At 44.8% G+C, this 26,397-nt stretch overlaps 1 protein-coding gene and 1 long non-coding RNA gene across 2 annotated transcripts in view; both read right to left on the bottom strand.

Moving 5' to 3' along the window:
- The window catches only part of GRK5 (G protein-coupled receptor kinase 5), a 161,516-nt gene extending 142,923 nt beyond the window's left edge, over positions 1–18,593 (bottom strand). The window contains exon 1 of the mRNA XM_069797096.1: positions 18,359–18,593. Coding sequence (XP_069653197.1) covers positions 18,359–18,410 — 52 coding nt within the window. The 5' untranslated portion in view covers positions 18,411–18,593. The remainder of the gene's footprint in view (positions 1–18,358) is intronic.
- A 930-nt stretch (positions 18,594–19,523) lies between these two features.
- LOC138687799 (uncharacterized) lies at positions 19,524–20,279 on the bottom strand. The gene is made up of 2 exons (XR_011326929.1): positions 19,813–20,279; positions 19,524–19,724 (listed from the first exon to the last, which is right to left on the bottom strand). It is a non-coding gene; the product is annotated as an uncharacterized lncRNA (long non-coding RNA).
- Between the last annotated feature and the right edge of the window lie 6,118 nt (positions 20,280–26,397).

Genomic DNA, 26,397 nt, shown 5'->3' with positions numbered 1-26,397 from the left:
GACTCTTAAGTGCCTATATAAGGATTTTCATACCTATATGCTTTTAACTATTGCTGAATGCAAAATATGAGAGTTTACTGTAAGGTCATAAACTTTGCAGGAGGATACTATCAACTTTAAGGCATGCACATATTTCTTTTCACATGTAAGCACAGAGCAGCCCAAAACTTAGAAGGCAAAACAGGATTTTCAAAAGCTTTCCGAACACTTTCAAGAATTTAATTAAGCCATTCCTATAAAGAAAAAGTACAAATTTTGGTGATCAAATAAGGATACTTAAGAAAACGTGAAGCGTGCTTGCTTTCAGTTTCTTGGAAAGAACATGATATGCTACAACAAATAAAGCAGTCACCTTAAAAAAATATATGAAGAAGCAGAAAGAATTCACCTGGATTACCTAATTTTGAGAAGAAAAAAAGATCTGGACATAGTCCTGAGGTTTTCAACCAGCCAAAGTCTACGGTGACTTCGAAGGGAAATTTGCCTGGCTGTCAGCTATAGGAATGTTCCTCGATCTGCTTGGACACTAGTGTGGCATTAGTCATGATTCCTCCATAAGATAATTAATGATGACATGCATTTTTTTGCTTCATTACATGGCACAGCTAACTGAAGAACCAGGCTGAAAAATTAGTCATAACAATTAAATAGGGGATGATTCCTGAATAATTAGGGTAAGTTACTGTAGAATACACTGATCCATGTATTACAAATTACTACAAAGCAAATAAAATAATACACTGATTTATACACAGAAAATAAAAAACACGTGCAGTTCTACAACAGAAGGGAACGTCATTGCATACTCTATGTTTTCCATGTAACAGAAACACCTGCATTAATACTTCCCTTATTAGATCCGTAAGTTCAGCTGCTTTACAGAATAGAGGTCTGTTGCAGAAGAGATTTTGACCATGAAAGATTAAACAGCCGACTCAGATGCGCAAAGCTAACTGGTGGTAGAAACCATTCTCCTGTTCTCTAGCCTGGTCTGTCATGACTTACAAGATGAAAAAAATAAAGTCTTGTATGCCAGTGCTGGGGCACACAACTCAAAATGGTGCTTGGTGGCGTGCTCCCCCTCCCGTTTCAGTCTCCTGAGTCCTTTCCTCCTTCCAGGTGCAGGATTTACTCATGGTTAGAAAATTGCTCACCTTCTTACTGATCCCAGCCGCCTCTTAAACAGCTGCAGGTCCCTGCTACGTCTCCCAGGCCTGGAAGTTTCTTGTTCCAGGGGCACCAGGGGCCCTGGGCTGCGCGGGAAGGGTGCTGAGCCTTCACCGGAGGGTACCCGGCACTGCACGTTAGCGGTGATGCAGCAGAGGGAAAGCAGTTTCCACCATTCACCCTGCCCAAAGCCCAGTCACAGCATCCTCTCAGGGAGCTTTACTCAAAATTACAGCAGGCTGCAAACTTTCGAACAACTCAAGGCACTGGACAATCCCCACGCAGCTCAGTCTGCCTTGCAAGCAAAGCCAGGACGAAGAAACACAAGTTAGATCCACCAAGGACTGGATTATAACTTTAATATTCAGCTGGAGGAAGGGGCAGAGGACGACAAGCCCCGAGTCACAGCTCGGTCTTTTCTAACCCCTACAGCGGTGAGAGGAGCTCACCTGAAACTGTATTTTCTCTGCCTTGCGGAGGCAGGGTAGTAAGTTATCTGTATTTGGCTCGCTTCTCTGCAAGGGACTGCAGAGGTGACGAGTCCACAGCACTCGGGAACACCTTGTAGCCCCTGCATGGCTGCACAGCAATGTGATTAATGTTTCAATTCTGATTAAACAGTTACCAGAGAAAAGACCATTCCCAAACAATTTCTAAGCAGAGCACAGCTAGGCAGAGGAATAAGCTCTGCAATACTAGAAGATACACAATATTATGTCTTCACAAAAAACACATAGAACAGCACCACAGGCAGACGTAGATAGCTACAGGCAGGAACATTTATAAACGATAGCATGTTCACAATCACGGGTCACGTCCCATCACTTCTCACTACGTCGTAATGGTTGGTATGCGGAATACCCCTCGCCAGAAAGGGAGCTGCTTGTCAAGTAACGCTGCTTCATTTTTAAAAACCAGGTAGAGTCAGAGCACAAATTACCATCAGGTCTGTGCCAGTTGTTACAGATTTTGTCATGGAAGTCTAGGCATGTTGACCACTCTGGTCAACTAGACTGATTCTTCCCATAGGCAGGTTACTGTATAGAGACGAGTTAACAGATTCTTGTCTTTAGTCTAAAAACAGAGGTTTGAGACTCTGTAAGAATGGTAAAAACAGTAAAACAAAAAGTTGAGGAGAAAATTCAGAAATCCTACAGACTTCACACAGTTCTACTGCTCTGGTTGTATCTGCCCACTTCCCAGAGGAATACAGAAAGGTATATTTAGTGCTTTAAAGAACATCAGGTGCACAAGCCAAATAAGACAGGGCTTCAGAGAGAGCCCAGAGGCTGAGAGCGGCCAAGGCTCAAATCTGTGCCAGTGCACATCATCAGGTGCAGCCCAGGACAGAAAACTTGCAATGATCTTCACATTGTTCACGACTTCCAGCTTTCGATGAACTTTCAGGTGAGTCTTTATACCCGCTCTGACATACCACCTGCTTGCTCCAGCCTGGAAAGGTCACTGATGGAGACAGACCACAGCAAACTGTATTTGTGATCTCTCTGCTTACCCCATTGATACAAAGTGATTACTAATATTCCTGCACAAGCAGTTAAGGAGGGCCTTTGGCTTATTTGCCAAAAGTGAAAGGAGCTGGCACCCAAATGTGTTTTCTTGTGTCTTCAGCTAAAAAAAAAAAAAAAAAAAAAAAGACACTCATGGCCAGTGGGTTCAATAGAAAATGATGGTGACTCTGCTGTGTTCCATTAAATAAAACTTAATATCATTGAACTTAAATTGAGCCTTTGGCTCCTGCCAAAATTTGAAGGCTTCCTTCTTTTGAAAGAAAACAAATATACACTTCATGCAGAAGATCAAGACAGTGGAATAAGACAGGAGCTGTTGGGAAGATAGCCACAAAGCTGTGTCGAGCCAAAGAAAGCTTCTCTCTGATACTGAAAAGAATGAATAAAAATTACAGGACCTGAGGTTATTAAAGAGAAGAGGAAAGTCATTCCCCTTCCTTCAAATCAAGAGTGAAGTACAGCATCAGACTAAGCCTTAAGCACAATCAAAACTGGGGGGGGGGGGGGAAATCACAAGATCTTTTCAGTGACTCACACCAAGGAGTACTTTCTAGACTGCAAAACCCTGAGGTAAGTAGGTAGAAAAGGAGGGGCATGTCAGCTGTGGCTCCTTTTCTAATTGTTATTACTAACTGACTGCAGCAAATGTATCCAGCAGGGTTTGTGGTGTAGAGGATGGCTTAAAATGGAAGAGATTAATATTTTATACAGTAAAAGTATCATAAAGGTATTACAAAGGAGGGACAAAACATGCAAACAAAAACGCAACTGTGGCCACTTTTAAAATCTATTTTAAAAATCTATTTAAGAGGTGAATTTGTGCCCACTGAATAGCGCCATGGAGTGCAGTGGCATTATTCTCAGACTAAGACAAAGAGTATAAGACTCTAGTCCTAAAATTAATAGCTGTGTTTACAAGCTCTTTAAGATGCTGCCTATTTTTACTCAGTGAATCATTGCCCTTCTTTACAAAGTATATTTCATTAATCTTAGCGATGCACACAAATCTCAGTGGAGTTGCTCTGCTTACATACCAGATCTGAAGGTCTAAGTCTAAACTATTTGTCACAGTATTCAACTTTAATAAAATCTGTATTTATTGGAAGATGCCATTTCCTCATATTCTCTTAAAGCAAAACAACTGATTCCTGTCAAGCTGTTCCTCTCCCTCTGCCCCCTCCCTAGAGGAAAACAGTAAGTTTTATAAAAAGCAAAACTCACTCCTGAGCAAAATTATGCACAAATTAATTAATCCTAAAAAAAATTAATCCTAAAAATTAGCTTTATCCTCCAGCTGAACTGCATCTACTGAGATCAAATGAAACTTCATCTGCTGTGAGATATTAGAGAAGTTAATATATCACTTGTGTTTTTTAAAGCACACATTCATTACGATTTGCAATCAACCGAGATGAAAAGATCCAACACTAATAGTGCAGATCTACGTTAGTGAAGTGTCTGCACATCTCATCACGTTTTTAACAAAACAAGCAAAACCTCCTTAAAAAAATGGTCTTCCCACAATTATCTGCTGGATATAGGTGTCAGGCCCTCTAACTACTTATGCAAAATGCGACTTTCTTTATACAAGCAGGCAAGAGCCTGGGATGTAAAGCATTTACTTTCACTGATGAGCAATTGCTCAAATTGCTTCTGTCAACAAACTGTTCACCTTAGGGGACTATTCACATCTGAAATTTCTTTACCTGCTTTCGTGTTTATAGGATGGCATCTTCAGCTTGCACCTGCACTAGCAGATTCACGCGGGCAGCACTGCAGCCTCCTCCGCTCCCTCTTTGGAAACGTGATGCTGCACCCTAACATCTGAGCGATAACCTCCAGCACGGAGATTAACCAAGGGCAGAGATCAAAGCTTCGCTGCCTGCCCTCCTCGGTATCTGGCCCTAGAAACATGCCAGACCTCTTACATTTGGCTCTTCCCTGCACAGAATACACATTTGAACGGAGCTTAATATCCAGTATTTCATTCGCAATTTTAGTTCCTTCTCAATTCATTGTATCTAAAAAGCAAAATACATATTAAAAAAAATAAAAATCACTAAGTATTTTCAAAAATTTAGGCCAGTGTCTCCGAACAAAAGCATGCTCTGTCCTCACCTTGTAAAACATTTCTGGGCTTCTAAACAAGCTTCATGCCTTCACACAGCTGGTCAATGTTTGCTTAAAAATATATTCAAACAATCCCTTTGCAACAGACTTGCAACATACAGACTTGAGCTTAATTTTGGAAGGGTCATTTACATAGCACATCCATAAGTTTTAAAAAGCTGCCTTCTATTTATTCTAAACTTTCCAATTACCAGTTTGTTTATACCAACCACCACAAGGAGGTCTTAGAGAGGTCATTCAAGAAATAACATATTTCTCTATCTGCTTTCCCAACTATGCTCACGGAGCCAGAGCTTACTTCCTTCACTTGACTCCATGAATAATCCCAGTGTCACAGTATTATTCAACCTGTAAACTCCTAATAAGCAAGAAAAAACCGTTAGCAACTTGAAATCATAGCAAGGTTAAACATTAAAGCGTTGTGCCGTCATATTATGCCATTACTTTTAGGCAATCTGTTTGCAGTACAGACTGCCATGAAAGGGCTGCAAGCAGAGCACGGCTCATACCTGTGCTACACACACTGGCAGTCGTTCGAGGCATCTAATATTTATGATATACAGAAAAAGAGATGTGTTCCCCATGAGAGCTGGAGGCAAACAGCATCGCAAAAAAGGAAAACAATATGCTGAATCCATCAAAGTTTGTTACTTCATAGACTTTTCACAGCCAAATAAACATTTTGCAGCTGGAGGTCTGCACGAGCCAGAGCGACAAACGTCCCGAGACCTGCTAGAGATTTCAGATTAGGCTGTCTGATGAGAGACGTTGATCTTGTGCACGTATACAGGACAGAGGCGAGTATTTAGTGTACAGGTCCTGAAGAATAATGACCTGAAACCACCTTCCCCCCCCCCCCCAGGATTGGCAGGGTTTGGGGGAAGGCTGGGAGATTTGGGTTGGGTTTATTTTTTTTGAAGCACATTGTGGCCAGCGGCCTACTGGCACGTATCGCACTCCTCCACGGCATTAGAAGCGATCGCTGACCTTACGACAGCTTCAGATGGTCAGAGATTTGACGGGTAAATTTGAGCAGCGCCCATTTTAACAGTGTTCACCTGGGAGGGACCTTCTCTTTCAGCCCTTGGCGCAACCCTGATTTTTTTGCCAATCCTCAGATGTCACAGGGATGGCTCCTTCGAATACTGCCATCAGCTGGCAAATTCCAACATTTCTCATTCACAGGTTTTCGCTTTTCTTCTCCATCTCTGGAACAAGTTGGCTGTGGTCAAAGCTGCTTAGGCAGATGGCTTTTGACACTTTTGAAAAGGTTTTTTTGGGCAGTGACCCCCACCAACAATTCTTAAGAAACTAATCTGTTTCTGGAGAGGAGACCCTCTTGTGAGTCAGTAGCAGCTGACAAGATAGGAAATCAGGGATAAGAATTTGACAGCGGAGTAAGGCCGCTAGTGGGGTGCTACAGATCTGCAATAGGACTTGGACTATTCAGTGTATTCATAAATGGTCTGGAAAAGAGATAAATAGCAAGATGACATTTGCTGCCAAGATGAATTTCTTCAGGACAGTTGTAACAAAAACAGCCTGCGAAGAGTTGCAGGAGTATGTTGCAGTATTGAATCACTTTAAGAGTTAGGAAGAAAAAAAAAAAAAGATTAAATTCTGTGTCAGACAGCACAGTATCGCACATGAAGGAAAACAACTCTTGCTATATACACCAAACAATGGGCTCTAAATTAAACATTGCAGCTCAGGAGACAAATTTCTGAGGTTGCTGTCAGTAGGCCTAGTAATGAACACTTGTGACACTGGGGAAAAAAGCAAACAAACATCAAGTTAAGATTGTGACAATGAAAAAGTACGAAGTGGTCGGCATCACTGTGCCACTGCCCGTGGTGCGCACATACACTGTGTAGTTTTGGTCACCCATTGCAAAAAGGATACAGAATTAGAAGATGCAAAGGGACAGAGATGATAGACTTGGACCTTTCTGCCTGGAGAAAGGCTACTAAGGGGATGTGATAAAGGGTTGTAAAATCATGAATGACCTAATAGAAATTAGGGCAGAAGCAATGAAATCAACATGTTAAAAAACAAACAAACAAAACCACAATAAAACCCAGAAGTATTTGACTGATTTGCAGATAATTCCCTTTCTTTCACCTCCAAGACACTTCCACGTCTCCACAATGACTGCTTTCTGAGGTTGCCAAAACATAAGTCATACATCAACCCTCATGAAGTACACATGTGGGGAAGTTCGCATGCTTTTGTTACGGGATGGAACTCATTGCCACAGGAAGCTGCTCAGGCCAAAATTATAAGTGTGGTCAAAAAATGGATTAAATAAATTCATAAAGGATAGATCCCTCTATTAAGTACCATAGGGCAAAGCCACCTTCTGCTCAAGAAGTCCCTAGAGCAGGAGGCTGAAAAGATAGGCTTGGGGAAGGATTGTTGTATCCATGCCTTTCCATAGGCACCTGCTCCTATTCAGTGTCAGGCAATGACAGGTGGCAAGAAGGAGCTTGACTCCAAACGCCTTTTTGTTCTATTTCCAGCTCTCCAAACTAGAGAGCTAGTGGGGTTTTTTAATTCCTGAACCATTCCTATGTTTCTCATTGAGCAAACAGTGAAAGGAGATGCACACTAAACATGCAAGGCTTTCAGGAAAAGGTGGACTGTAGCCTTGAGAGAAGCTTACATCATATGTAAGTCATCCAGATAGTTCTTCTTAAAACTCGGCTGCTGGTGAAATAAACAAAGCACAAACTTTCCCAGATGTGTGCTTCATGAGGAATTCTCAGTCAATGTATGATTTATAACTTGGCATCCTCGGAAAACACAAAATCATGATTCAGCGATGAAGTGTAGATGTGGACTTGCTACGGAGGGAGATGGAAAGGGTTTATTCATATATTAGTCCAAACTCCTGTATTTGTAAGCTTTTTCACTGCTTCCAAATGTTGCACTGGACAACTGTTCTTCCTTTAATAGTGGGAAGATTAAGGCCGAGTGTTCAGATTCCCTTAATTTTCCATAACTGTTAGCTGAGTAAAATTTCCTCTGCAAACCTTGCACGGTGAGCAATAGCATTTTTGCATCATGCTTCACAACAAAAGAGCAGAGGTAGGTTGTTCCATTAGATTTCTGCTGGAGAAAGGTGTGCCATGCAAGTAGCAAGATCAACCCTACAGAAAACAACCCTATTGATTTCTAGCATGCTTATCACTACAATCTCTCCTGCTGGACCAAGGGCAACCAACTTCATAGGGACCCAGAGCACTGGGGGGAAAAAAAAATAAATCTGTAACAACCAAAACTAAAGAAGATGGAAGAAGGCACATTGACTGAAAGGAATTCCCAATCTAACCTTCATCCCCAGATGAAGAAACAAAACCAAACCTGTGAGGGAGCAGGAAGGAAAGCAATTGGAAGATGAAATCAGCAAAAACCTAAGACAAAATTGAATGACAAGCATTGAACAGCACCCATAAGAAATATATCTATCTTCCACCAATATTTTGGCAACCTTGGCTAAATAATGGTTCTTTCCAACTCATCTGCTTTTTAAAGATGTCAGTTCCCTTACCCTGCCTACAGGAGTATTTTGACAGAAATGTCACTGGGGACTCATTGGTGTTGTTTTCACTTGGCATCATTGACATCTTTCCTTTGTTTCTGAATCTCCTCTTCTAGCTGCATTTCTCTCTTTTTTCACTTTTTTCACAAGATGAGATTCTCCATCAGTGCCTTCTGCAGATGCTGCCAAGTGAACGCAACTGGCACGTCACAGAGTTTCTCCATTCTCCTGGCAGGTAGTCCCTTTTCTGGGACACACTAGATGGCTAGACAGAATTGAGGAAGCATGCTCAGTCAGGCAGAGTCTAAAGCTTTCATAGTAAATAAAGACTTGCTATAGAATTATGGTCTCCCATAACACATGTATAGGGAAAAAAAAAAAAAAGAACAGTTTCAGTCATTTTAGATAGGAACCTTGTCACATAGACTAAACACTGACCAAAGAACAATTGAGGATAACACAAGAAAGAAAATACATAAAGCCTTAGATATGTCCAGCAAACTGACATTTAATCCAATCTAATTAAATATGTTTTAAACAGTACATCAAAAACTTGTCAAATTCAAAGGTAGTGTCAGAAACAGAGGACAGGGAAAAATAGACCAGAAAGATTAGAAGAGCGGGAAGAATAAAATATGGGAATTTTGGTCCAGAAAAATTTAGACTACTGCAACAGAGAGAGGAAACAAAATCATCCAAATTTATTCACTGACAGAATGATGCTAGGAAAAGGGGAATGGTCCAGGAGCATTGGGAGCTAGTAAACAGCATCCCAAAAGTCACCATGCTACATGCCCACACAAGGCAGAGATTGGCTCTTTGAGTAGTTAAGCAAAAGAGGTATTGTACCAAAAATAAGGTAACTTCTAGAACTTGCAACATAACCTCAGCCTACCAGGAAAAGCCAAGCTCACAGTGAAATCATGTATTCAATGGGACCCAAGAGAATACTCAACCAATGCAAAAATAGCTGCTACTGCTTATTAACTGCCTCTTTGGCATCCTCAGGACAACAGGGAACTCCATAAGCAACCTCACTGATGGAAACTACTCTGAAATACCCTGATGTATCCTCTTTGGTGCTGCGTCTTTCCTAGGGCTCCTCCCCATTTGACCAGCTATTTCAGCTGATTTTTTTGGTGGGCCAGGGTGAGGAACAGATTCAGACTGCCCGCACGGCCAACTCCGTCCCCAGGCAAACCTCCCAGCACCCACCGCTGGGAGTGAACTTGTCCTGAGGATTGACCGCACAAACTTTGAGGTGGACCATCCAAGCTGACGTGCTCAAAGAAGGAAAGAACAAAGCCTGTTAAAGTTGGCAAGTCTATAGCTGGTGAGACACAGAAAGTGCCTGGAGAATGAAAACTGTTCAAAAGGGATTAGACGAGTAAGGAGATGAGAGTAAGGAAAATTTAATCAGAAAAACCAAGATTTCTTGGACTGCAGAGACTTTGAGAGATAGACCCCTATATGGAGTCATTTTTATACCAAAACTGTTTCAAACCTTGAAAAGAGCACGGAGAACAAGGGACAAAATGACACAGCAGGCCTTTTCCGATAGCTGCTAGTAGTTTGTTTCACTTCAGTTATATTGGTGCAGTTTTACTGACTGGAACAGCAGTGCAGCAGTGAGAACAGACTGATCCCAGAGCGCAAACAAGCTGCATGTCCAACCACCAAGCAGTTCCCCCATTGAGTCCATGGGACTACTCATGCATAGTAAACACACCTGTAGGTGCTGGAAATGATGGATATACAAATTTTTCAGCCTTCGCCGTGCCACTGAGAAGGTAGCTGTGAATAACTATTTTCATCCTAGAGCACAGACAGCCGCCCTTCCTTCATTAATATTATTTGCATTATTCACTCCCAGGTCCGAACTGAGTCTCGAGTACTTGTGTGTATGTCGTGGTTTAACCCCAGCCAGTAACTAAGCACCACGCAGCCGCTCACTCACTTCCCCCCCGCTCCTGAGAACTGGGAAAAAAAGTGAAACTCGTGGGTTGAGATAAGAACAGTTTAATAGAACAGAAAGGAAGAAACTAATAATGACAATAATAACAGTAACAAAATGACTACTAATAAAAGGATTGGAATACACAGAACAAGTGATGCACAAGGCAATTGCTCAGCACTCACTGACTGATGCCCAGCCAGTTCCCGAGCTGCGATCCCCCCCAGCCCCACTCCCCCCAGTTTATGTACTGGGCATGACGTCCCATGGTATGGAATACCCCTTTGGCCAGTTTGGGTCAGCTGCCCTGGCTGTGTCCCCTCCCAACTCCTTGTGCCCCTCCAGCCTTCTCGCTGGCTGGGTGTCAGAAGCTGAAAAACCCTTGCCTTGGTCTAAACTCTACTTAGCAACAACTGAAAACATCAGGGTGTTATCAACATTATTCTCATACTGAACCCAAAACGTAACACTATACCAGCTTCTAGAAAGAAAATTAACTCTATCCCAGCTGGAACCAGGACAGTGTATTTCTACTCCTTTTAGCCTGCCCTTCTTCCCTGAATAAATGCTTGTGACAGTTTCTTCAGCTATATCTGAAGAGACATTATATGACCTAGGAGCAGCTGAGCCGGTTCCACAGACTTCGCAGCCTCATCCATCTTCCCCCTGCGTTTTGTTCCATCCTTTCATTTTAACAGGCAACTCTATGGATTTTTTTTCCCCAAAATTGAGTAAAATACCCATCATCTTTGCAATATTTTCTTTATAATGTTTACTGTAATTTTGGTTTCCCTGCCTAATCTTTCTCACAAAGCAGTATGCATTTTTTAAATCTTCCAAGCAAAATAATTACAACGATAATCCAGCTGAGTGTAATCAAACTGCAGGGTTCTTTATTTTCCTGGCCTTTTAATTTAATTTCACATCCTGTGGTCTTAAAGAAATATTAGGATTGTATCATCTTGTTATTGTTTAGATTATGTACCTGTAAAAATAAGGAGCAATCGATTCTCTTCTTACCCGCTGCCACACAGAAAATGTATACAGCATATAGAATATTTTTTAAATAGATATCCAGGGGAAGATCTCATAGATGAGCACAAGTCAGATCCTTAGCTCTCATTTTCATTGACACACACACACACCCCAAAAAAAAAAAAAAAGGAAGGGTAGTATTTCCTATCCAGAACCCTTGTTTACTTGGTTGGATTTGACTAATATTTTATAAAGACAGTAACTGCTTTGATTAAATAAAAAAATAATTTTAAACTTTTTCAATGCACCAACATGGATCCTGATGTGATTTTGTGGATATTTTAGCCATGGAAATAATCCGATTGACTTTAGCACCACTACTTGCACTTAAATTAGAGCTTCAGTAGCTTTCTTTGGATCGATACAAACCAGAAGTCATTCACAGAGTAACACTGGCATAAGAATAGCGTAGGAGAAGAATCACCTACATGCCTAAACACATAAGGTCGGCCAAGCAATAAAAATACAAGTTCTATCTCTACACATGCAGAAGGACCCTGCCTACATCCTAGCAGTCAGCTTTGGGATTTAGGAGGATCAGAGCACATCTGTATTAGTAAGTCTGAATACCCGACTGGGGCTTCAGACCCTTCACTGCAAGCATCAAAGTCCTCAGCATGCAGATGTTCATCTTCTGAGTTGGGGAAAGAGATCATTAGCAGATCGTAGCTAGCAAAGCAGTACCTGGAAAGGGAGCTCATATTCCAAGAAGTAAGACTGAAATGATGCAGGGGTGGTTTTGAGGTTGGGTTTTTTTGTTGTTGTTGTTATTGGGTTTTGGGGTTTTTTTTCAGTAGTAACCCATTTTACTGTCCGCAGGTATAAAGGAAAAAGGAAGCAAGGTCAGCCACCGAACAGGTATAACATACTCCCAGGGCCTAGAAACAGCAAAGTCAGAGCTGTTGCATCCCTCTTTAGCTGTTTCTTCTTCATTGCCCTCAAAATGGGGCAGCGCACACCCATCCACCAACTCGCTGGTGACAAAGGCACGGGCGCTTGTGCTAGAGCCCATCTCAGGGCGAGACTGGGGTTGAGGCTTTCATTCTGGAGCTGTTTATCACAAAGACACACGTGTTAGTTTGGTCCAAGTGCTGCTGGCCTGGTAGCATCCCTAAAACCACCTCTTTCAGACATTTTTGCCTAAGTTATCTCAGAATATTCTTAATTAATACAAAAAGCTAGATACAGTCACAAAATTATACCTATGTCTTGCATAAATACTGAAAATTCTTTTCTGAGTGGACAATTTCAGCAACACCAAGTTAAAACCTTCTCAGAAAAGGAACATACTGATAACAAAGACAGGCAGTCTCCTCCTAGATTTATTATTTTGCACTTGAGGAAAGCAATCACAGGAGATTAATGGAGCAGATGTAAGTAGCTCTATTCAAACCTCCATAGTTAACATTTATTCTAGAAGTTTTACTAGCTAATAGCTTCTATGTGTTAATAACCTGAGAGACCATCACAGCTGAGTACTAAATATTTTTTAAACACCTACAAACCCAACAAGCTAGATAGCAATTAGGCCATAACATCACAGTTCCACAGCAATAACACACGTGAAGGGGCACAGTCCTCTCTTCAGTAACAAAGTTTTGGGTGGAAAAGGTCTTGGTTTCTCCAGCATTGGTACATCCCAAGACCTGCTGCCCGTGCCTGCAAACTGGTGTAGTTGGCCACAGAGAGAACCCCAGAAGAACAGTGCCCACCAAGGGCACAGCTACAGCAGCTCTAACTTGCTCTGCATCAGCCCTGCTACAAAAAAAAAACCAACACGGAAAGGGATTTCAAGCCAGTTCTACACACACACAGGCACACATGCTTGCTCTAAGCCAGGTATGGCTACCGAAATAAGTCCCTTCTGTAAAAGGAGATCTTGAAGTCATTCAGACTTACACATTCTTTTCACAAAGGCCTGAAGAATCCCATTTTCTGAATTTCCTTGATTAAAATAAAATGAAATGTTCTGGACTCTTCTGGCTATTTTTTTTTTTCCAGAAAGAAATGGTTACAGGCTTGAAAAGGAATATTTTTTTTTTAAACTGCTGCTTAAAAGCACCCCGTTGCATCTGAAGTAATGGCTGATTCCATTCTTGAAATATTTTTTTTAAGCTATTGCAGTGATGAGAGCTTCTCTTGAACTCCAAAAAGAAAACCAAACTGAGTAACCGCATGCAAGCTTCCTCTGCTTACAGAGACAACATTTTCCTTACGAAGTACTTTGTTTTTATATCACGGGATACAGGACAGGACCTTAGATTCTGCATTCAAAGCACTGGTTAACAAAGTTGCTAAAGTTTAAGTTGCAATAACCATATTCTCCATGGGGGTTCGGCTGTCACTACAGTCACCTACTTTCCTTCAAAATATGCTTTTCATTGTTCTACTGCCCCTTTTCCAATTGCTCCGCAGCCAAGTTCTTGGAAAGCAATCACGCTTCTTGTTTAGGATTTATTGCTAGTCTTTTGCCAATAAGGACATGCACAATCTCCCCTGTGATCATCCTGCAAGAGCAAGCTAAAAATACAGCAATTTATGAACAGGCACATTTTGCATGTTATATGGCATCGGTGTGCGCTCATCAAAAAATTCTGAGAGATATATATAAAAGAAGGTCGCCCCTTTTGGCTAGGGTGATCAAAGGCTCTGCTTGGGTGCCATAAATAAGCTTACTTTAGAATTCCAGTCTACCTAAAAAGGAAAAAAAAAAAGCATTTGTGTTGTGTTTTAGTGGTTGGAGAGGCTTTTTTTCCTTTTACCAGGTTTACATGGTAACCTTTGCACTTTAGAAACCCGAGGTCTGAGAAAAACAATAGTTTATCTTCCACATTGCCCGGTTTAAAACTAATAACTGTGATGACTAATTTAGCGATCACTAAAACTTTAAAGTGGCGGGAATTGTCTGTCTGTACAAATTCGTAAAGGATTTTCCGATTTCAGAGTCAAGTTGTATTTGGGTTTCGAAACGCGTTTCAGGTTGTCCGAGAAAGCTCGTGCACACAGAAGCAGCAGGTAGCGTGGGAGAAGACTGATCCTTCCTTATAGAAAGGAATGGATCATGAGGAAGAGTATCTAGGTAATCACCATGCCTTGGTCATGCTTATCTGACCATATTGTTTGTTTTTCATACAGACATCACAGTTCAATCATCAGCCTCTTTGAAAGACTTGTCTTTTATCAGCTTATTGCTTTTGACAGGCAGGGGTAGATTCATGACTCTCTGGATGTGTTTTAAAGCTTGTCTGGGTTAGGGCTGTTAAAGTTCCTCTGAAATGCCGGGAGACTCAGTCCTCCGCCAGTGGCTCCGCGGTTCTGATGATGTCCTCTGTCAAACAACCTTAAATTGGGATAATTAATTGGGATTCATTCACCAACCTGGAGCTGCTGCTAGCAGCATGGTGTATCTCCGTTACTAATGGCTAGATGATTCTGTGGTTCAGACACAAGGGCTGAGACTCAGAAACCAGAAGGCTAATGAAAAGATCTAGATAAATGTTTCACCACCTCATAATTTGGGGTTCTTACTCAACCCCAAACGACTGCAATTGTTATTATTTTGCTTCTCTTTTTATGACTCTCACCTTTCTTGTCTTCCCTTCTCTGCTTATTTTTTCCCCCAGGCAATACAAGACAGTCCCAAATACCTATTTGGTTCCTATAATTAAACCAGAAGTATTTTCTATTCAGTCCTAAAAGGGACTAGTGGTTTGTGAAATGGGATTTTGCATCCAAGAAATGAGAAATGATAATTGAGGAAACAGCATAAATTTATTCCTAATGAATTATAAATGAACTTTCAAATGCAATAAAATGCCATTTTTTACGTGTTCAGACTGGCAGACTTCTGAGTATAACAAGTAACTTATGTGTAATTTTGTGTCAAGAACTTCATATTCTGCAAAAAGATGAAGATTTCCTGAAATTTATTCTCTGCTCAAAATTATTCAGTGAGATACATTTTTGTATGTGAACTGCATTTACTCTTTTTGTTGCTCTAATAAGATTACTCATGTCTCACATGGCATCAGTTAATTCGGGGTGTGCTTCTCATTGTAATCATCAGGATTCGAGTGCAAGTATTTGTACAACAGTTATAAAACTTGCTTCCTGGTATTTCAGCTAAAAAGTTCACTTTGCATCGGGGGCTGCTTTAGTACAACTTAGTCACAAAGGAATTTACACAAGGGACCACAGAAAAAACGCTACCAAGGCCAAAGCAAATGAGTTGCAAAATTTAAACCAATATTTGCTAGAAAATGTTTGTGGTGGTCACTCAGCCCTACTTCTGAGTCCCTTACAAAAGTCCTCACCGCTGGACTTAACGTTGCAGGTCTACCTAAACCTCCCTTTGAAACTAATCTGAAATTTCCCTTTCGCTAGTGATATTGGGTTCGTGTTCCCCTTGTAATTACGGTAAAACTTCTGCTTCTGCTAATGTTTGCAGAGCAGATCCCATCGTTTTCCTTCTTCTGACATTAAGTACCACGTTGCAGGCACCAACCACCATGCTATTGAGCTAATATAGCTTTTACTTTTGACTTAACAAGTGGAAACGCACATGCATGTAGTTGGCTTTGGCTCCACATTCACCCAACTAAATGTACTGATGGAGTCTGCAGGACCTGGAACAAGCTTATTTTTAGATACCATAATCCTCAATATATTAACTTGCTTTTGCTCTTGGGCTTCCATATGCTGTCCGTCTTCTTCATCTGCAATGACATCCACCTAAATTACTCCCTGCAAATTTTAAAAACACTTTACTCACAGCGGCCTGCAATGATAACTCGAAATCTGGAAACGTACACAATACAGGCACACTACTTGTGGCTCTGATGTCAGGTACGTAACTTGTCCTTTGTTCTTAATTTCAAAAACTTTCACGCCCCCTCCAAAAAAGCTTTAAAAATAAATAAGCACCAGGCCTCAAAAAAAAATCTTGTTGGAGCTTCATACGTGGCTAAAAGAAAAGTTGGAGTATAGTTTGGAGTAAATCTTGATAAAGTTCTGCCATTCAGATCGTAGCTAACAGCTTCTTTAATACAATTTTAACACAATAAAACAACTTTACTGTTACCGTCTTGCTGAGGATGGTAGAAAAAGACCATAAAACTGAATGGCACATTTAAAATTACTTGCAAAATATTGGCTCTCTGAAAACAGCACACAATAACTGTAATTAGTACCAGTCCTTTAAAGTATTCCTAAAGTCTGCTGAAATCTAAAGCAGTACTGTATTGCCGGTAGCAACAACTGCATCCTAAACAATATTAAAAATGACAACAGAAAATAAAAATTCTCCATCCTAAGTCAGAAAGTTGTCATTCACTGATCTGCTGAGTGGAATAACACCTTTGCCCTTATTATTTATAGAGCTTTTTTGGGAGGATCTTGGGACTTTACTCTTTAGCTAAGCCTCACAAGTTCAACAGCCCGTGAGTTATATAAACATTATTTTACAATTTGAACTATTTTCCCAGCAAAAGGATCGCTCCAGGGGAGGACCACTTGAGTTATTTCTTTTACAAAACTAATATTGCTTTACTCGTGCTTCCTTAGCTTCAGAGGGACCAAAACGCAAGTCCACCCGAGCGGTCCCTGGCCTCGCTAGCAAGGTGGTTCCAGGCACTCCAGAGGACAGTAGGAAAAAAAAAAAGAAAAAGAAAAAAAAAAAAAGGCTGCAGGTTATACCGCACCTAAAAACGCCTAGCCAGTATTTTCAGGGAATAGAAGCTCGAATAAAGGCGTGGGAAAAGGTCTTATTTTAAGCAGCAAGCAAGGGAAAAAATACACGGACAACGCGGGGCTGCAGCCGGCAGCAAACGATGGCATCTTGGCAGCGATGCTGCAACCGTGAGACGTGTTGCTTGTGCGTGGCCCACGCTCATCCTCCTCCAGCCGGGGGTGGTGGTGATGGGGGGGGGATGATGCTCCCGGCTGGTGGACGGGGTCTCCGCGGGGAAACCGGGACAAGCCCCGAGCCCCCCCGGCTCCGCGGCGGGCAGCGCCCGGCTCCGCGCCCGCGTTGCGGGAGGATATCCTCCCCCCCCGGGCACGCACGGAGAGAGGAAACCACGTCCCCTCCCCAAAGGAGGAAAAAAACAAAAAAACCCCAAAAAAAGCCCTCCGAGGGCGATCCGCTGGCGGCTCTCGGGGTTCGGCTTTGCGGGTCCGCGGGGGGATGTTCAGGAGAGCCCCCATCCGAGCGGATTTTTTTAACGATGCCGGAGGCACCGGCATCTCCCGGAGCATCCAGCTGCCCGTCCACGGCCGCGGCTGGCAGCCAGCGAGCCCCCCCCAAAGCCCCAGCCCCAGCTCGGTGAGCCCCCCCACGGCCGGCCCCGCTCCCCGGGGCACCGGCAGGCTGGGGCGGCGGGGGGGGGGGTGGTGGTGCTGAGCCCCCGGTTCTTCTGCCCGGCTCCGGTTGGGGACAAACAGACTCTCTCAACAATGGGGCATGTTTGCAGCAACATGATATCACCTAATAACGCCGAATAAGGCAATGACTGTACGTTGAAGCGTATACGATCCTGCCGGTCTCACCACACGGCGCGGAAAGCTATTTGCAGATTTGCTAAAGCCCTTTTTGAATGAATGCATCTGCAGCTGACCTTTAACAATAGACGCTGAAATAGCACAATCTGTGGGACCAGATTTGAAAGGGGGGCTGGGGGCCGGGGGGGGGGGGGGGGAAGGAAGAGATGGGTGAAAATTGTAATCTCTGCAATCTCATTCACTTCCTTTCCCAAACCTCCGCACACAGCGGGGGAAAGCGGTATTTTCCTTCTCACCGGGGCTCTTCTCCCAGCCGAGCCGTTTCCAACACCGGCTCGGCCACATGGCACCCCGAAAGCCGGCGGGACCGCCGCGCAGCCCCGCCGGTGCCCGCCCGCACCCCGCGGGCATCGCTCCGCGGAGGGGCGACTGCGACAGGGATGCTCCGGTCCCGGTGTCCGTCCGTGTCCCCCCCCCTCCACTCCACTCCCGCCGCTCTCTCACCTTCCCTGGCTTTCAGCAAGACGGTGTTGGCAACGATGTTTTCCAGCTCCATTGACGAGCTCGGGCAGCGTAGGCAGGCGGCGGCACTGCAGCAGGACGTCACTCCCGAGGTGCGGAGTCTCCGGGCGACCACCCGCCTCCTGCCCCTACCGCCTTATCCCCCCGTGCATGATCCCTCTGCCTTCCTCCCCTTCTCCTCCGCGCTCCCCCCCCGGCGGAGGCGGCGCTCCCCCCCCCCACCCGCCCGCTCTTGCCTCTCGCCTCGCCCCGCTTACTCCATCCTCCGCCCCGCGGGCTCCCCGCCGGTTTGAGGGCTCGGGCGCTCCTCTGCCTCCCTCCCCCGGGGGTGTGGCACCGCGGAGCGGCCCCGCAGCCCCCGCGCAGGCGCCATCCCCGCCGGCTCCGCGGAGCCCCGGGCACGCCGGGACGTGTAGTCCTCGGGGCCGGCCCCCGACGCACCTTGCCGGTCGCCCCGGCCCCCGCCGCGGACGGGCAGCGGCTCCGCCGAGGGGCAGGGAGGGGACGCGGGACGGGCGGCGGGAGCCGAGCGGTGGGCGAGGGGCGGGGGGGGGCGGGGGGCGGCGGTTCGGTGCAGCGAAGGGGCGGGGGAGGCCGCGGAGCGATGCGCGGAGCGATGCGCGGGGCTCCCCGCAGCGCAGCCCCGGGTGCCGGGCGCCACCCCGCGGCGGCGGCCCCGGACCGGACCGGACCGGACCGGGACCCCCAGGGCTCCCCGGCCCGCCTCCGTGCTCGTCGCCGCCGGCTGACAGGTGCTGACAGCCGAGGGAAGGAGTCGCCGGCAACCGGCGGACTTCATCCCCTGCCGTGGGATGCGCATCCTCCTCCTCGGGCTGGAGGCACGGGCTGCTCGCCTTTCTGGAGGGAGATTTGGGGGAGTCCCCGAGGGAATCCCATCTTTTCTGCCGCACCATTTTTTTTTGTTTTAATTCTTTTTTGTTTTTAATCCCGCTAAGCGGCTGCGTGAGACGTCAGCCACTTGTGGAAAGTTTGTGAATTTTAAGCGCTAGATTGCAACATAAATTCTCTCTTGTCTATATAGGACAGATGCTCGTGTCAGCGTGATCCTGATTTTCCTGGCAACGGGGTAGATCGATTCAGCAGGTCAAGCAAAGAAAGAGGAATAAAAACGACCCATTACTCTCACTAGCACTTCCCCCATCTGTATTTCCATTGATTAAATCCACGTGAAGTGAACCAAATGAACATGCACCTTCCTGTAAGGGGAGCGCAGGCACTACTTTTTCATTTTTCTTCTTTTTTTTATCGCACCAATCTTATTTCTTTCTACAGCTAGGCAGAAATGGCTTGCAACAGCAGGACTTGCAGACTGCCTAGAACACATTTTCTGAACCTGGGAAAGAAATGAGAAATGCATTTAATGAGTAATACCTTGGGCATTAGGATAAAATGGCTACAATAAATGCCTTTTGTACCCGATTAAGTGTCAAAGGTTAGAACTTTGAAATTTACTGTGCGTAGCAGGTGGCACTGCTATGTACGCTCTTCCACATCCTCTCTCCTGTCACTTCAGAAAATGTTCGGTCTCCGGAAGCCATGCTGTGTTGTGGTTACTTTCTTTGTAATGCCAAGTTCTATATAGCAGCAGTTGTGTCTGTAAGTACCGGAAGATTTTGCTCTGATTAAATAATTCTTAAGGGAAAAATTGCTTCCTGGAAACCAGAGCCTTAGCATAGAGATGAGGTTCCTAAGGAATGTCTGCCCTGCTTGTTGTTTGACCGCTTCTGTGCAAGGACTGATGCTCGCTTGTAAACAGAGCAAATTATGCTCAGGTTGTAAGTGCACTTCACACGCCTGCCCAGCCTCCCACTAATGATCATCGCAAGGACAACACTGGCATCACAACATGGCTGATGTTGGAAGACGTGCCTTTTATTGCATACAATGTTTTTAATGCTACAAGCGACTCCTCTCTCCAAAGGAAAAATGAACACACGTGTGTCAGTCCCCGTTTTGTGAAGCAGCACGCGCTGCAGCAGCGAGCTAACTTCTGCTGACAGCAATGGATTATCAGTGTGCTTGACACATCTCAGGATGGAGCTGTTCAGTGAGGAGGGATTTACCTTCATGGGAGACTCCACAGGGAGCACGGACTGTGTTTGGTGTGCAACTTTTACACAGGTGCTTGAATGAAGAGGGCAGATCTTGGAAATCGGCATGTGCACCTGACAGCTCTACTGCTCCTCTTTTATCTGATATCTATATGTACCTTTATATACCCAGAGTCATCTGCAGCGTCACCCTGTGAGACAAAAGTATGACTCTGGCGTGCTGGAGTCTTCGCTGTATACTGTGTGAATGTTTATTTAATTCTTGAAAGGATGAATAGGTTTATCAAAAGAGTTACAACGGATATATACGGTGTTTGGAAATCCCATGGAGCTACCTAGTGTTCATGAACGGCGCAGCTCTGAAACACTTCACGTTCCTGGCAACCAAAGGCACAGTTACACAGTCCCTTCAGAAACCGGGGCAGCAACTGAACAGAGTGTTGTGCGGCTGCCAGAGTGGTTATTTCAACTAAGCTGGATGACTTTGCATTGAAGTGGACTAGGAGCAGTCACATAACGTAAATGTGGCTGAGTGCAGGGAGTGGAAAGCTGAGCTCTGCTACCAGATTACTGAGATTCTGCAGTAACACATTTGTCTTAGTTACACATCTACACAGAGGGCAGCAATTCTGACGTCACATTTATCGGTAAGAACAACGGAGTGGGTTTTCTTCATGATTCTTACAGTATTTAACGAAATAAAACTTGTTTCCAATAAATCTGAGTCTATGTGGTGCACTAGGACGGAAGGAAGTGTGTTCACTAACACAATGCCCTACTTTGAAAAACAAAATCAAGACAATCAGTCCTCACCACATCTCTTTTCTACTGCAGTTTTTTAAGCCTGAATATACCACTGATAGATGACAAGGGGCTGCTTCAGCGCAAGCCTCAGATGGATGGCCCCTTTCAAGGATGTGGCTCCCCATCGGATGCCAAAGCAAGTGCCACTGCACAGACCTACTTGCCTTAAAGTCCGTCAATTGGTCTTTGCAAAACCCACTCATGATTTCTTCCTAGCTGTCGGTATCTTCATTTTTGTGTCACCTGGAACACCCGGTTCACAAAAACAACAAAAAGAAAAAAATATTAGGAAGAGGTAGATTTATTTATATCCATTTTCTCTTGTGACAACACAGCCCTTTAACTTCAAGGTATGTCCACACCTGATTTAATGGAGCAGTCAGGTTCTCTGTGAGTGAGGGAGAAAGAAACAGGAGACCTGTGAGTCTGTTCTACTGCTTGTCTTACTCTACTCACTGTCATAAACTCTGATGCTGAAATACTCAAGCATGGACTCAAAGACAGGGTGGCAGGGAAGGAACACAGGTCTTTTTTTGCTGGCCTAAAAATCCTGATTCAGTGCTTGCTGGGAGAAAAGGGAAAATTTAGTCTGAATCATATGCAGAAGCAGCCAATTTTGGAAGGAAAAAAAAAAGGAGAGGCTACCAAAAAACAGTTAAACTCTGAAAAATGTGCTTTCTAAGGTGCTTAATGTGTTTGGTTGTTCTGCCTTCTAAAAAAATCTTCATCTCAAGTCATTCAGGAAAGGCCCAGAAAAAAAAACCTTTTTGAGTGCTGAACATCAGGGTAAAGCAGGGCTGGCAGCCATCTTTCCTTTATGGGAAAAGAGAGGTTTGTAAATGAAACGCCAACACCGTGCGAGACCCAAATGCATCAGTGTAATAGGAATAGGAAAGCAGCAAGGCAGAGTGTGATATTCTGAGCCACTCTAAGGGATGAGTCATCGGCAGGGTGGGCTCACGCAGCTCCAGCCAGAAACACAGCAGCAACACACCCAGTTTTATCCTGCCACCAGAGGAAAACCACTTGGCCTCAGTACCGTCTGCTGGAAATGTCAGGATAAGACCCCCAGTGAACCAGATGTCGAAAGGGCTTTTGCCTATACTTATCAATTGGAAACATACCCTAACAGCACCTATCTCCTAAATCCATGGTATAACACGCAATTAATGCAGCAAAGCCTGTTCATGGTTAGCTCTAAGCTGGATTATGTTTGGAATTCCTCCTGAAACTTATTGCTACAAACAGGCAAATTCTATTGCCTCCTGCTGAGATTCGCTATCAGCAGGTGGGAGCACACAGGCCTATGAGAAAGCATTTGCAGGCAGCTGTAACCTTTTACAGAGCCCCTTTGCGTAAGGACAGAGGCTGCCATCTACCAACAGCCATGGGGTGATGCATCGTGTTGTCTAAACCAAACTTTTTGCTTTGGTTTAGATACAAATGTTTATGCCTCCCTCGTTTCTTCCCATTTCCAAGCCTTTTTTTTCAGTTATCTATTTCCTCAAGGTAGAGGACAAATGATTGTTACAGCATTTGAGCACATGGAATAAAATAACCTTCTAGAAGATGAACAGATTTTCTTTTTTAAACAAGCAGACGTACACATCCCGTACTCTGTCCACAGAGTCTGCCATTTAATGACCCACAGCAGCAGATCTGATTTGGGATTTGCTCACCCCTTTCATCAAGTTTAGAGAGAAGCAAATACTCCTTCACTAATATTTGGTTGTGTTAATGACAATCTTTCAAAGAGCTCTTTAGAACCTAGCTCTCACAAAACAATAATAGTAACAACACACAAGCATTATCTAGCACTTTTTATCAACAGACCTCAGAGTTTTTCACCAGAAAGGCATATTTACTTATTCCCAGATAGGAAAAAAGAGGCACAAGGTGAGAGCAGGCAGATAAGTACCCTAACTAAAAATAAAATTTACATCTCCCATTATCCGTTCAAGCACCTTATCCACTGCTCTGCACCTTGTAGCAATACAAACTTCTCCCTAGAGTCTGCTGAAATTCCTGGAGAGTCTTTCACCAACTTCAGATGTCTCAGTTTGTATCAGGCTTAAAGACTCTAACCCTTCACATGCAAACATGTCTGTGCACTACTGAGCTTGCACTGCACCAGTACGAACAAGCACTCCCTCACTGCAGGATGAGATATGAGACTGGGGCTTGTCTGGCCAGGTGAAAGCCTGTGGGAGACGGCAAAGCAGACAACCAACAAGATTTGGAAAAAGATGCACATATGGTACCGCTCAGTAGATTTATTTTGACCTTTGTATGGCAAGAACTGGGTTTAGCAGCTGCTCTAGCCTGTGCCAGAACCAGAGCTGAGGAAAAAGGAACAACTCTTTCGCCAGGTGTGCTTTGGCAGTGACGAGGTTGATCTTCAAATTGTAGGGATGCCCGGTAAAAAGCAAAATGGAAAATAAACCCCCTGTTAAATCACAGTAGTTCAAGCTCTTGCCCATAAGTCTGAGAAGCTGAATTGCGCTGCCTTCATAACAAAGCATGAGCAATATTTCCCCACTTGCAAGCCAAGTGTTTAAACAAAGAGTTTTAAACAAATACAACTTTCCAGGGAAGGGGAAAGGACATCGTTTTAGAATACATCAACTTAGAAGTTGTGAATAATCATCTGTGGGTGAGACAACCATCCTCAGGAAATCCTAGCAATAGCCCTTTTCTTGCTGCCACAATACAGCTCCCACAGCTGAGGGAAAGGAACCGCCGTGGCCCAGCTGTCCCTGGGTGCACAATTTGCTGCCCAGCTGCATGGGACTCAGCTGGGCAAGTAAGTCTCTCCATTTGAGGGGATGTGCCAGTCCAGCAGACATGAACGCAGATGTGCCATTCTGCACTGCTATTGAGGGAATGGGCCCAGGTAATGGTTGACATTTCTTTGCTACTCTTCACCGACGATCACTGCTCTGCAGGTGTCCTGGGCTCAGCTCCACTGCTCACTTCTCCGCTGGCAGCCCTCAGCAGTGGCACGAAGACCTCCCACACCTCTACTGTGGACACATATCTCAACAACTGCTCCTTCCCTCTCCATCTCCAGGGCTGCAGGCTACAGCATGACTCACCCACACTGCTGTCATATTTTCTAAACATACAAATAGTTTACTCACTTCCACTTTTAGGCTTTGAGGGGTTTTTAAGCAAGAATGCCCCTAACTTTCAGGCAACAGACATGCAAATAAGCTGAGTAGGTCAGCCAGCCCCCCTTGCTCAGCCAGTAACCTTCCCAGCAGAGTCCCCATCCAGCTGGCACTTTCAAGCAGCCCTGGTTCATCAGCAAGAGTCAAAACTGAACTTCTCTCTCACACACCTTCAGGTTTCCATTAATGAAGTGCTAATGAGAAGCAAGGGGTACAGAAGGTTGCTTAACTCAGAACCTGATAGTTCACTGACCCAGCACTGCACTTGCGCACACCTACGCACACATGCTCAGATGCACACTCAGAGCTTGTTAGGGGGTGTTGAGCCTGGAGGGAACAGCTTCAAAATCAAAAGCAATAGTGAAGTCTATTTGAATTCAAGGAAATCAGTGGATGCAGGAAGCAGTTAGACTACTATGCGGGTGGACCCCATACTGGGGTATCTGTATCCTTTAGCATCCACATTTTCTTCCCCCTCATCTCACCACGGCTATAGGAACAGTTCATCTCTTGCACCCTTGTACAGAACGCCTCCATCTTCATCACAAGCCCAGCCAGCCACGCAGTATGTCTGTGCACGTATGAGTAGATAACATTATTCTGTGTGCTCTTCTGGGAACTACAGGTTTTGAGAAGGTTATCAGAGCCACATTTCCAGCTGTCATTGGCTACATCTGGATTAATAAATTCAGGAGTGCCACAGAAAGGTACCAGCAACTGAAACTGGTGATGATGTTAAATACTCGGAAAGATCTCAGCATGCTTTTGGACAACACTGACTTACACTGCCCCAAACAGTTCTTGGGCATAGTAGAGAGTTAATACTGGCTAGCGACCAGTCCTAACAGGCAGGTTGCACGCAACCTCCCTCTCTTGAAGGCTCAGAGAGTTTACTATTGCAGAGGTGACCAGACCACGCCAGCCAGATCAGTGCCAGCAATAAGTTTGCTAATTTGTTCAGAAATACAGATTCAGCATCCATTGAGCTCATCCCGGGGGCCTGGGATGTAGCTGATGTTGCTCCATCTGCCTTTGGCTTTGGCCCCAGATGCTGATGGCTGAGCTTATCCTGCGAGTGGAGCCAGACTTCTCTCTAGTTCACTAGGTGGGATCTCCCCTTCGTAAAAGGCTGTGGATATTTATAAATATTAATGGACTTAGGGAGTGTTTGTTTCATTTTCAGTACTCTGGGTTGTGCACACCGCTTGTGCTGCTCCAAAGCACATGGCCTACACAGGGCAGGCAGCTGGCACTTCTTGGTGAAGGTGATCTCTGTTGCTGCCACCATCAGGTAGTCAACCAAAATAGCCTGAGAAAACCTTGTACCGCTCGACTGACTGTCAAAGTAGCTCCGTTGGCTCCAGTTGCGGGGGCCTGGGCTTCAACAGCAGACTCTCTGAAGACCCCAGCTTCAGGGCAACAGAAAGACTTACAGATCTCAGGTGTGGTCCCTTCCACCAGCTGGACTAACTTTCCTGCACTTGCTTTCGTCTGGCAGGAGACGGGAGGCCTGCGATGGGGTTTTTTATGACTCTCCTACCTCCCCTACAGCAAATGTGTCCCCTAACTGCTCTTCTAGGGCTGGACCGGTGGTTCTCCAGTGCAGCCAAGGGAACTGGGGGTGACCGGCGATGGTCCGTGCAGCCAAGGGAACTGGGACAAACCTCCAGAGCAGACGGAGGCCACAGACACACATTCAGCTCAACGCAGCACTGCCTGTGTGGGAAATTAGGTAATGACTTTGGTTTGCATCAGCTCACGGCCGAGAAGAGCTAAGCAGGCACGCGGCTATCGCACGGTAACTGCTTAATTAACAGCTATAATCTGAGCGAGTCCGATAAAGTCAGCGCCAACGGCACGTGGAAAGTCTGCGTGCCTGGGAGGTTTCCACGCTGTTCGCTCCGTGTCGGTCTGTACCCGCACACACCACAACTAGGTCCCACAGTCAGTCCCGTCAGCGGGAACCCCCCCCCGC

This window comes from Haliaeetus albicilla, chromosome 11, assembly GCF_947461875.1.
Source record: "Haliaeetus albicilla chromosome 11, bHalAlb1.1, whole genome shotgun sequence".
NCBI classification, from domain to species: Eukaryota; Metazoa; Chordata; class Aves; order Accipitriformes; family Accipitridae; genus Haliaeetus; species Haliaeetus albicilla.
The sequence above is the reverse complement of the archived record's forward strand: the minus strand, read 5'-3'. Positions and strand labels throughout refer to the sequence as shown.